This window comes from Parasteatoda tepidariorum, chromosome 6, assembly GCF_043381705.1.
Source record: "Parasteatoda tepidariorum isolate YZ-2023 chromosome 6, CAS_Ptep_4.0, whole genome shotgun sequence".
NCBI lineage: Eukaryota > Metazoa > Arthropoda > Arachnida > Araneae > Theridiidae > Parasteatoda > Parasteatoda tepidariorum.
The window spans coordinates 6,980,555-6,993,286 of NC_092209.1; the positions used below are offsets into that span (position 1 = coordinate 6,980,555).

General features: G+C 31.9%; 1 protein-coding gene across 3 annotated transcripts in view; it reads right to left on the reverse strand.

Annotated features, from left to right (window-relative positions):
* Positions 1-508: 508 nt before the first annotated feature.
* LOC107439236 (protein phosphatase 1 regulatory subunit 16A) overlaps positions 509-12,732 on the reverse strand; it is a 79,283-nt gene continuing 67,059 nt past the window's right edge. For all 3 annotated transcript variants that reach the window (XM_016051756.4, XM_043046235.2, XM_016051757.4), the window contains 3 exons: positions 12,563-12,680; positions 8,788-8,899; positions 509-3,030 (listed from right to left, as the gene is read on the reverse strand). In XM_016051756.4, coding sequence (XP_015907242.1) covers positions 2,416-3,030; positions 8,788-8,899; positions 12,563-12,680 — 845 coding nt within the window. In that variant the 3' untranslated portion in view covers positions 509-2,415. The remainder of the gene's footprint in view (positions 3,031-8,787; positions 8,900-12,562; positions 12,681-12,732) is intronic.

Consider the following 12,732-nt stretch of genomic DNA (forward strand, 5'->3'; position numbering starts at 1 on the left):
CCATTTAAAAAAAAGATTTATAATTTAAAATGCATGTTTTAAAAAATGGAAACTAATGCATGTTTAAGAAAGATGACTACAGCAGTCTATTCGCGGTTTCAAACTAATATGAACACTATTGTTTTTGTAATATTTTTAAAAAAATTCGATGATCATTTGATGTTAAATTTCCGAAAAAAAATTGCCGATAGCAAACACTGCCTGAAATGCACATTTCAGGCAGTATTGGCTTTCTAAAATACATAATTTGAGCCATGTCCATTTTCTTAAAAAACGTATTTTATGTTTTGCCCGTTTTCCAAAACACACATTTGGCCACCGTCCATTAAAAGAAGGACGCTTTTTAAAAATAAAAATAAAATACACATTTCAAGCAAATGGCCTCAATAAAAACGAGACATTTTAAAACACATTTTGAGCTACGTATATTTTTTAAAGCTCTCTCCAAAATTAAAAGTTTATTGACCCTACATTGTATTTGTGTGCATATTGTGAATTTATAAGCCACTTCTTTAAATAAAATATTTAATAACAAATCCTTACAACGACTGATTATGCATTATAACAACATTTCAATTTGTATTATACAACATTGCAGCGAATGAATTTCAATACTACCGGTAAATATTCTAGGTTAATAAATATAAAAGAAGGGATTTCTTCAATGTTTCACCATGATTTACAAAAAAGTTTTGATAGAAAAATCTGACCAAGTGAAATGAAAATAATTGAAAAATAAGCTCTAAGATTCGTTCTTCAGTATATTGTTTCAGTAAATGTATGATTAACAGAGCAAACGAACTTTACGAAACACTTTAACACTTTACGAAAAAAAAAAGACAGATACAAAGCTGGTAGTAAGAACATTTAATTGTTAACAGTTGTTTTAGGAGAAATTCCTGACTAACACTTTGATTTCTTTATAAAAACATACATATTTACTAACAAGTCAGAGTATACTATAACTGTTAAGAAAGCAATAATAGTGACTGATTTTTTTTTACTTCTCCTGAATTAAAAATAAAAAAATAAAGCGTTTTTACTACCAGTTGTTTTATACCTTTTCCGGGTAATAAACAAGCCTACTTTCATTGGGTTTCAAAGCTGCTAAAATTTAACAAAAAATTGTTCTTTCATAATCGTCCTCTTTCTTTAAAAACTTGGTAAAGAAAATGAAGTCACAAAAATATTTTCATCAAGAGCTTTCACATTATTATTTAAGCAAAAAAAATCAAAATCGGCCCTTCTCAGCAATGGAATAGTTGTCTTTTTTTTTCTCCAAAATAGCAAACGGAATTAAATCAAGACTTATGAAATTAGAATATTCTATTAAGACACACATGGAATTGGTACATAATTAATAAAATGACATTCGTGTACGATGTTTAACATTACTCTTCTGATAAAAAAAATAGACAAATTTCGTACTAATATAGCATAGAACAATATTTAACATGATTCTCAGCAAAGAAAAAAAAATTGACAACTTTTTTATGAATGTAGTATAAAATGATATTTAACTTCATTCTCATCGGAAAAATAGACCAATTTTGTTACTAAAGTAGTAATAAAACACTTTGTAGCATTATTCTAAGCGAAAAAAAGCCAATTTTGCTATTAGTGTTGCATAGAATATAAATTTTGTACAAATTAAAGAAATATCTGATATGAAATCCAACTAGTAGATAATGGACGAATTGATATTTATATGAGCTATTCTTAACAATAAAATTCATAGTTCTTGTTCATAAGAATAAATGTATTACGTATACGAAATGAATTGTAGAATACTATCGAACATGGAATATAATTGTTGAAATATTAGCAGTTTTTGTCCCAATTTCAACTTTGTTTAAATTTAATTTGTTACATGTAAAATTATGCTTCTCGTTAAATACAACAAATTGTTGGAAAGCTACGAATAAATTTACATTCCTAAATAAGATTCTATTATTTATGCTTGTCACCTTCATCTCATGGAACTATTAGTTGTCCATCGAACTATTAGTGGCATATGAAAGGGGAAATGTCCACTAAATAGTTATTTTATAGGAGATTCTTGTTAAGCTGGCAAACAACTTGCCAGTTATACACTTAATTGTAGCTTAGAGACCGTTCCCGCTGCATACGATTCAAGTCATCATCAAGAGAAATGGAGAAACTGATTGGCGAGTTTTTAGCAAGAGAATAGATTTCATCAATCTGTTTCTCATTGGCCCTCGCCAGTGATCGGATGAGCGTGAATCGCATGCAGTGAGAATGACCCGATATCTACCACATATGAATGGATGATATGTCGTCAAATCTATCTATTTAGTTTAACCTCATCAAATAAATTGGTATAAAATGATAACATGTGATCAGAAAGAGAACAACAAAAGATAATATTATGGCAAGACAAATGCACGGTATTGTTCACATCACCAAACAGCAACCTTGTTTGGGTACTTCACCACCCACTACCTCAGAGGGATCACTACAGAATCGCCGCAAGGATATTGTGGGCGACGGTGGCCTGTCGTACACATAGGTTGTGCTGAAAGTGTGTCCATGTCCATTCTTCTTGCCCATCTTTTCCGCTATCTCCTGCTGAGAAGGGGTCAGCATTAAACTGCTCCTGGTACGCATGTCCGATCTGTGCTTCTTGAGGTCTGCCAAAGTGCCATGGTTTGGTGGGTAGGGAGGGTTTGTGTTAACAGTCACGTGGATTTCGACTTTTACGGACTCCGGCTGACCATGCTGGATGACAGGGGTCGAGATGGTTTGATCACAAGAATCGTCGTGTTTCGCGAACTCATTGTTCATGCTTTCGTTCAGATTGTTCAGATATTGAGTGTGCATTTCCACATCGTCTTCGTTTTGATCATAATGCGTTGCGAGTTCGTCGTCTGCGGAGTCTCGATTGTTTTTGTGCATTCCGAATGGAATGGTTTCTTTGCAGGGGATGTCTTGGATGGTGGAATCAACAACACCGGGGGAGAGAATTTGTTTTTCCGTTGTCCTCATGTCTTGCTGTAGTTTTTCTTCCTCCTGAAAATTTCAAAAATAGAAAAAATAACAATTTTAAGTCATAATTTAAAACAAAACTATTTCTTTCTAGATAAATTAGGAATATATATTAAATCATAATAAAAGTTCACAAAAATCGTAAATGGATTGATCTAATAATTGTAATATAAAAAGTTCTTAAAATGAATGTTGACTATTCACGGTACCTATTTCTTACATACAGACTGCTCCGACATTTAGCTCGTTTATATTTTGGCAGCATTAAAGGATAAAAATTTTATAAATGGTTTTTTTTATTCTCTCACACTAAAAGGATAAAAAATGAGGATTGTGCTAGAAGTTACACTGTACCCAGCGGTAGACTGACTGTTTTAAATTTCATCAACAAAGGAGGATATAGAAATTAAACAAACTGCATGCTTATTGTTTCAGTTGCAAAAATTGTATGCAGATTAAGTTTTAGAATTTAATTACAAAACTTATCAACAGATGGTGGTGTACGCTATACAGAGTTTGTTTGAAAAGAATATGAATGGCATAGGACTATAAGATAATCTGTGATATTCCGGTAGCACATGGCGTTCAATAGAATGCATGGTACCTAATTATCTGGTATAACAGTCTCCTTTCACGTTTCAAGGATTAGATTGATAGTTCTGGTCATAGATGGCTTGTACCGCCATCTATTGGCAACTTTTTTAACAGATTTCCAATTTTTTTTTTTTTGTATAAAACTCTTACAATTTAACCATATCGTTTGTTTCATTCTTCTATCATTCTTGGATGACGAGATTCAAATAAGTAAGTCCGTTGCAGGACACGGTATTTATAGAGGGTTCCATAATAAACGATCTTAATATTTAGTTTTAGATGAAAAAAAAGCGAATAGGTCAGTAGTCACAAATCAATATTCAAGTGAGAGTATGTTATATAGACAGGGATGTGTCCAGACATTTTGTGAAAGGTCCGTTTTTCGTGAAATTGTGAAATAATTACTCACATTCTTTCAACCAGGGTCCGCTTTTATGAATTTGTGCAATAGGGTCCATTATTGCAAAAAAAAAAAAAAAATACTTTTTCAAGGAGTTTTTAAATTGTAAAGACATACAATTTTCCTCGTCGACCTTACAAATTTGAAGCCATGCATACAGTAGTCGTAGTTAAATATCATGAAATGAATTAATTAAATATAAGGATGATGAAAAATGCTATAACTCTTGAAAATTGTAAGGGCGTTCGCCTATCGAGCACAAAACTATTACTGAAACCGAAATCATAAAATTGAAATCGTAAATAGATCTGGCTATTCAAAGAAGTTAATTACATTCAACATTCTTTTTCCAATGGCAAGAACCAATAACTGCATATTTTTAAAACAAAAAATAAACAAACTTAATATATCTTTGTGTAAAGTAAACTAATCAACACTTCAAAAATCTGAAATAAAAATATCCTTGCACAAAACACATTGACAAACCAAAAATTGAATGGTCATCATAGTTATGGAAGCAAAAGGCAAAATTAAGATTCAGAATTTCTACAGACATTTGAAGAAGAAAAATTGATGTTAATTTGTTAATCGAAGCAACAACAAAAAATATAGAAATTTCTGATGATAATAATGAAGAAAATATGCTTTTGTTACAATTTGTGTTAAGTGCCTAGAACAATAGGTTTGATGTTTATGCACCCGAACTTAACAAAAACCAATTAGAGCAAACATTTGAGGAAGGCCTCGAAACTTTTAAAATAATGAGGAACATTTTTAGATTGATACGAATTCTTAGAAAATGAAAAGAAATCTGTAACAATAAATGACTTGTTTTGCTTTGAGAAGAAAGAAAACCAAGATTTCAAAATATTTTTGATAAATAAATATATTTATTTATCATTCTTTTGCATCGTAAATATATTTGTAGGCTTATAGGGTTTGTTTCATTTTTCCAGCACCTCAAACCTTCATTGTCAATCCTTGATTTTAAACATTTGTTTAAATTAATTACATAGAGTGACGGAGGAAATCATTGTGAATCAAAAGTAAAATTGTTTATCAATAAGTTTAATATCTCTTCAAATGGTAAAAAAAAACTCTGTGATTTATAAAAGAAGTTGGCACACATGATTTAAATAGTAAAAATAACTATTTAAATAATTGTGAAATAATGTACCTACATAGTTGAAAAATTCACAATTCCTAATACTACCACTTTTTGAAGTTATACTTCTTATGCGACTTCCAACAAGGTTGCGTTAAACGTTTAACGCTACATTTATATTGGCCGGGAAATCACGTGGTAGGATCCAGTTTTCCCTCATTCATTTCCATATTGTTTTGGTTCTCACTAGCATAAAAATAATAAAAGTAATAAAAGTATTGTTTTTCTATAAATATTTTTTTAGTTTGTTTTGATACACATATAATTTAATAGGGTAGTATTTTTTATTTTCAAATTTAGTGGATAACAATTGTAAAAAATGAGTGAAAACAATCCCACGGACAATGCGACGGATTTAAGGTTATGTCAAGGTACGTCTCTTGTGAATATCAATTGATTGTTAGGTTTTCTCTTCTGAAATTACATTATGACGCATTCACATACATTATTAATACAAATACATTTTCCAGGGCGAGACGATGAGGCAACCACAAGCACTTCCACTGGTTCAAGAGGTCCACGAGGGAAAAATGCACAATATTACCGTAATTACAGAGCACGGAAGCGAGCGGAGCAGGAAAAAGAGTCGTTGAATAGAACTAGTGATTCTTCTACGACTGTTGATTCTTCTACAATTAACGTCGCGGGTTCGCGAAGTTTAACTTCCTCCGCTCGGAGGGACTCCACGCACTATTTTTTTTTTACTAAGTATAATTTATTCTAATCAGTTTCAAAGTTTTTTTGGGGGGAGGAATCCAGGGAGTGATGCAATAGTTCAAGCTGCTCATTGATTGATTTTCATCAACTCTCGATCAACTGTATATTTGTTGTTTACTGTGAATGAGCGAAATGGATGGTTATTTACTTCCACAGTTGACAATCTCGCTTTAGTAAATGCCCGAAACTAGGCTTAGTTAAGTGCCATTGCCCGGTATGCCCTACATCAATGTTTTTTAAGGTCACGTGCCACTGCCCCAGTATGCATTTCACCGGTACTCCGAGCACCGATATTTCTTCTAATTCATCCTCAGAAGATATCAAAATATCGAATAAATACAATAATATCAACGAATAAACTAATATCAAATCTGATATGGCAAATATTTCGGACATTCACTAAAGCGACTTTGTGATAGTTGACATTCACCGGTGAATGTCGACATTCTCTTGATTTCCGTCATTCACGGTAACATACGGAAATAAAGTGAATAGTTTTTTCCTTATCCAGGTTTTCTTTTTGCACAAATTAAATTTAGTCGTTTTTTTTTCAGAATCTTATCATGTTTATTATTATTATATCGCAAATTTATGCTACGTAAATCTCTCACACCCCCCTCTTCCCTCTCATTCTATAAAGTTCAATTTAAATGAAAGAGCTATACGAGTTAGGTACTCCTCACCCTATGTTTAAATCGGTATTTTCAATTTTAAATGGATTATAAGAATGCTGATAGTTATTAGAATTGAGTTCAACGTCATTAGTATTGAAAAAAAAACAGGCACATGGGAAAGTGCATCCGTTAAAATTCAACTTTATTCACAAGAGACGGAAATAAAACCTAAAAAACTCATGATTTGGTGATTATTGGGAAAAATGAAAGTATTAAAAAATTCATAGCGGTTCGACGAAGACCATCCGAGGCATGTATAAAAATCAATTTAAAAATTACAAAATATGGCAGCATCTGATGTTTTTACAATTTGCTAGTTACAGTGCAAAGTATCAAAATTTGCAAATTTTACATCTATTATAATTGTTTGTGCCAAAAGGCCCTTATAACAATAAAACATCATAAAACCAAATCAACGTTAGTACAACAAGGTTGCCCACAAACTAGAGGATATAACCAATTCATTAAATGTGAATATTTTGAATGTTAGTTGATGTTCTGACCGATTAAAAATTTCGTTATAGAAAAAAAATATAATTGTTAGGAAATTTCTTTGTAAAGAGATTCAACAAATTTAGTTTGTTAATAATTTATAAAGCAATTAATTAAATGTGAATATTTTGAATGTTAGTTGATGTTCTGACCGATTAAAAATTTCGTTACAGAAAAAAAAATTTTATTGTTAGGAAATTTCTTTGTAAAGAAATTCAACAAATTTGGTTTGTTAATAATTTATAAAGCAATTAATTAAGTGAGAATATTTTGAATGTTAGTTGATGTTCTGACCGATTAAAAATTTCGTTATAGAAAAAAAATATTTACTGTTAGGAAATTTCTTTGTAAAGAGATTCAACAAATTTAGTTTGTTAATAATTTATAAAGCAAAGTAAAGCAATTCATTAAATGTGATTATTTTGAATGTTAGTTGATGTTCTGACCGATTAAAAATTTCGTTATAGTAAAAAAAAATTTATTGTTAGGAAATTTCTTTGTAAAGAGATTCAACAAATTTAGTTTGTTAATAATTTATAAAGCAAAGTAAAGCAATTCATTAAATGTGAATATTTTGAATGTTAGTTGATGTTCTGACCGATTAAAAATTTCGTTATAGAAAGAAAAAAAAATTATTGTTAGGAAATTTCTTTGTAAAGAGATTCAACAAATTTAGTTTGTTAATAATTTATAAAGCAAAGTAAAGCAATTCATTAAATGTGAATATTTTGAATGTTAGTTAATGTTCTGACCGATTAAAAATTTCGTTATAGAAAAAAAAATTGTTAGGAAATTTCTTCGTAAAGAGATTCAACAAATTTAGTTTGTTAATAATTTATAAAGCAAAGTAAAGTAGTTCATTAAATGTGAATATTTTGAATGTTAGTTGATGTTCTGACCGATTAAAAATTTCTTTATAGAAAAAAAAAATTTTTGTTAGGAAATTTCTTTGTAAAGAAATTCAACAAATTTAGTTTGTTAATAATTTATAAAGCAAAGTACGTACTATTGCTATCACTATTTCTAACAATACTGTTACAATATGTTTTCAAAGAGCCCTTATAGTGGACTTTTTGCTGAGTTGGCAGACTGTATTTTAAAACTACTTTCACTTGATTTTCAAAATAGTTGCCATTTTTTTAAAAATAATTCATTTATGTATATGTTTACCGTGAACAACCCAGAGTGTCAACAATCACGTGGTCGTTTTGATAAATGTCCGAAATACTTGATATTAATTGATTCGTTGATATTATTATATTGATTCCATATTTTATTATCTGCTGAGGAAAGATTAGGAGAAACGTCAGCGTTCGGTTAAATGCATGCTGGGTAGTGGCACTAGACCTTAAAAAACATTGATGTAGGACATACTGGGCAGTGGTAATCTAGACCTAATGTATATTTCGAACATTTACCAAAGCGACTAGATGATTGTCAACATTCACCGGTTGGAAGTTAACCCATTTTAGTCATTCACAGTAACATATAATTATCAACAGAGATAAAAAATGAGGGGATGGGGGATAAGGGAGAAAAAGAGTGAGTATAATTCTCACCTTTTCCAGTAAATCAAACTCTAAATTTTGGTACTGCTTTAATAACCGGTTTTGATTTGGGGTCTTGATTCTTTAATAGGAGAGAAAAAACAAAAGAAGAATAAAAAAAACACAGCATTAATAGCAGTGGTAGCAATCTATATCGTCATAACAGATATTCTAGAAAGGCGCATATATTACCTCGTCTGTTCCACTCTGTTCTTGTTGCTCGTGTCTGATTCTTGCCTCTTCTCTCGCCTCTCGACGAGATATCAGTGTTTTGTCTCGTATGCTCGTCCTTCTTACAGACTGACTGTAAAATAAAGAACAGATTCACAATTCATTTGAAATAATAATTATTTAAAACATAGTTTAACACCTTAAAATGGTTTTTCGAATTTCTTTTGCCGAGGAAAATTAAAAAAGCTACAATTTGAGTGCCTTACACTTGAACCAAAATTTAAATTTAAACTATATATACCATCCTGACGTGAAGAGTTATCTGGGCTTTAAAAGAGACGAATCACTTAAATATTTCAAAAGTTAATTTAGCTTTTCTATAAATAGTCAGTTTGGCAACTTTTTTCCACCTAGAGTAAAATTATCAAAGTCTTATTCTTATTTCTTTCGAAAATTTTTATGAGCTTAGATAATGCAGTGTTAGGATAAGTCTCTAAAATGAAACAATTAGATCATAAACACTTTTCAATTTCTTGAAGCTGTGGCTTTTCGTTAAATTCACAGTTTGCATTTTTTCAGAATAAACTTAGAGGGCGCTGACTAAAGGTAGGTTAAACATGATCAAACTGTTATTAAAATAGTATATAATTCTTAAAAAAGCATCATTTCATGAGATGACAGAAGAATTCGAAAAACAGCCTTATGGACCGCGTATAGCGCGTTGGTGCACACCTGATTGATACCTAACACCTATATGATTTTGTTTTGAAGACGCAAACAGTTTCTTAGAGTTAGATTTTATTGTAGAATTCAAAGTAAAATCCTTTGACAAAGAATATGGACATGTTTGCATAGAGTTGTTACTATACTGAAAAATTAAAATTTTTAGTTAGTAGCCTGTGGCCGGTAGAATCTAATGTCCTATTAGCCACTTTTTTTCTCACACCTAATGAGTCGGTGACAGACAATGATAGGCCCTTCTCATTCAATAGCTATATTTTTTTTTAAAAAATTTCTTGTTGCTTGAATCAAGTTATATATATTTTTTTTTAAATTTATATTACAAATATTCTATAGCAATGTTGTTTTGTTGTCGTCGGCCATTAAGGCAGACGGGGTGCGATTAATCTTGTTTTCCATTGGTGCTATCTATGACCAAGAATTCGACTTCTGCTACACCCATACGTCACACCCGTTTATAGGGCGAACCCATCCATACGTCATTTCGAGCCACAGAACTATCAACCTCCAATTCAGTATCCCCAGAGATATAATTTGATATGGGAGCAAGGAAGACTTTGTGACCCGACAGATTTAGAGTGCTTTACTACACGGAGAGTCTTCGATCAGCTGAATTCGAACTCCCTTTCTCACAAATGCTAGTCCAGCACCTTGTCAACCAGGCTATCCCAGCCTCACTCTACGACTATAAAAAGTTAATTCAACAATAAAAATAACATAATTATACAAAATTTAGTTAAATATACTGACTTTAAAGAGCTTTATATAAAATATTTGGGGTGGCCAAAGACATTTAATGTATACATTAAAACTTGGAAGCATGTTATAAGAACTCTCCAGCCACACGATTACAAATTGATGGATTCTAAAGGATCAAAATAGTGAATAAATGAAAATTCTGTTTTCCGGAGTATCTTTCTACATTCATTAAAAAACTTTTTTAAACAGCGATGGGAAAAAGTGACCAGTAACTGATGTACTTAAGGTTTCTACTTTTTTTTTTGACACGTCAGAAAGCGAGTGCCTATTTTTAGAACTGTTATACATTGTTAGTAAAAAACATAATAAAATGTAATTTTTTTAAAAATATGTTCTGGGTGTGCAAGAGCCCTGTGTCTGTCAAATTCGATCGAATCGAATTTCAGCGCTGGCGAGGACCCGTTTTTAAAGTGTTAATCAATAACTGTCGTGAATAATAAATCTTCGTAATTTTTAAAAAGCTTTTTACTAATCACATTTAAAATACAGCGTGTCCCATATCCCATACACAACTTAGCAAAATTTACGTTTCAAATTAAAAATTGTGATTTTATCATAAGCTCGTAAAGTATAAGATTATATATGAAATAGAATATCGAGTGAAATACCTTTTTACATAGTAATTTTTTTTTATTTGAAAATAATTACTTACATACAAGACGCAAAATTTAAATTTCGTGTAACTTGGAACATTTTTTACAATAATTTAAACTAGAGTCGTGGTGGCTCAGGGGATAAAGTACTTGCCTTCCTATGAAGCTTCCCAGATTCAAATCTTACCTATGGCTGGTCCATATGAATTCAGCACCTAGATCGCACTGACCACTGTGGTAACGCAGCGATACCCCCAGTGGTGTATGGATCATGGGTTAGAGTACCCTTGCTGTTGGGCCAACCGTGGGAGGTTTTCGGGGGTTTTCCTCTCCGTGTAACGCAAAGGCGGGTTAGTTTCCTCAAAAAGTCCTCCCCGAAGGCTAATTTCTCGGAATGCTTGATCCAGGAGTTCTTTTGTCTTCGAAGTTGAACATTGTTAATCGTAAACTCAAAATTGGGTTAGCTGTTTAACGACGGTTATAAAAAAAATAATAACTTAAACAAAGGAACCCACAAAAAGAAAAAAAAAAGCATTGCATATAATGATGTCCCCGAAAATTTAGTCTCTTATGTAAGCGCTCCTACATGTTCCTACTCATGCTCCTCCCTTCTTGTCTACAAAAGTAAGCAAATGACGCGTCTCCGATAGACTTAGTATAATAACTCTTGTTGACCTAAAGACCGCACCTTTAGTAAATAATGAATTCACACTAAACAGGCGGTCATTATTTTCATTAAAGTATGTTTTTAAAGCTCTTCCGCCAAAAGAAAATAAAAAAAAGCCACACTTTACATACTTTAAACTCGAAGCAAAGCCAGCAGTTTGCATTAATTTTTAAACTATTTAGCTTTTTAAAATTATCTGGGTTTTGGAAGAGGCAAAAAAGCTTAGTTGCTAAATTCTTTCAAAAATCCCCAAGTTAGCGAAATTTACCACATTGTGAAAATCATTTTAAATGTATATTACGATCGTTCTTGAACAGTTAACCCAATTTTGATTTTAGGATTATCAAGGTTCAATGTCATATGTTTCTAATTTTGAACCCAACCTAGAAGATAAAAGAACTCTAGGCACTTCGATGGGACTTTTACGTTGCGTGGAGTAGAAAAACACGATCCTCCCACGGTTAGTCCGGCGGCTAGGAGATTCTAACCGATGATTCGTCTACCAATGAGGAAAATTTACGTCTGCACTGCAGTCGGTGAAGAACAGAAATTGTTCTGTGTTTTGAACCTAAATATCCTCATTGGGAGGTTCATATAATTAGGTTCTTTTCATACAGCCATCTCGTTATTAAAAAAGTGATTCTCAATTTTTTGTGCATATTTATGAGTCGAAACGATGCAATATTTGAGTAAAAAAGCATTCCTGCTGCAGCCTAGTGTGGGTCAGGGGTCATGAAAGTTCTGCAATTTCGTGATGAACAGGCATGATAGTAGCAATGTGGTCAGCATTGCATTACCTGCAGATAAGCTGGTACTCATTAGTCTGAAGAAGTTCATGCCGCCACCCAGGAACGAGCCCCAGTTCCTTACAATGACAGCTCAGTGCCGAAAGGGGATGCTATATGACGGGAGAAACCCTTTACGACGAATTCTTTTTCACCGACGTAAATAATACGTCATATTTAAAGGAATTCTCTTCGAATGGATTTCTATATCGGCATTAAAAGTATTTGTTTTTACATAAAGAATGTTTTACCTTCTCGTGTTTTGGCTGTGAGATCGTTTCACTTTTTGTGGTTGTGAAGCACGTTTTGTCTCAATCTCATTCTTCAGTTGCATGATTCTTTCTTTCAGATCCTGATCTTCACAAATGTCTTTCAAAAAGAAAATATATATATATATATATATATTTTAAAGTGTTAATCA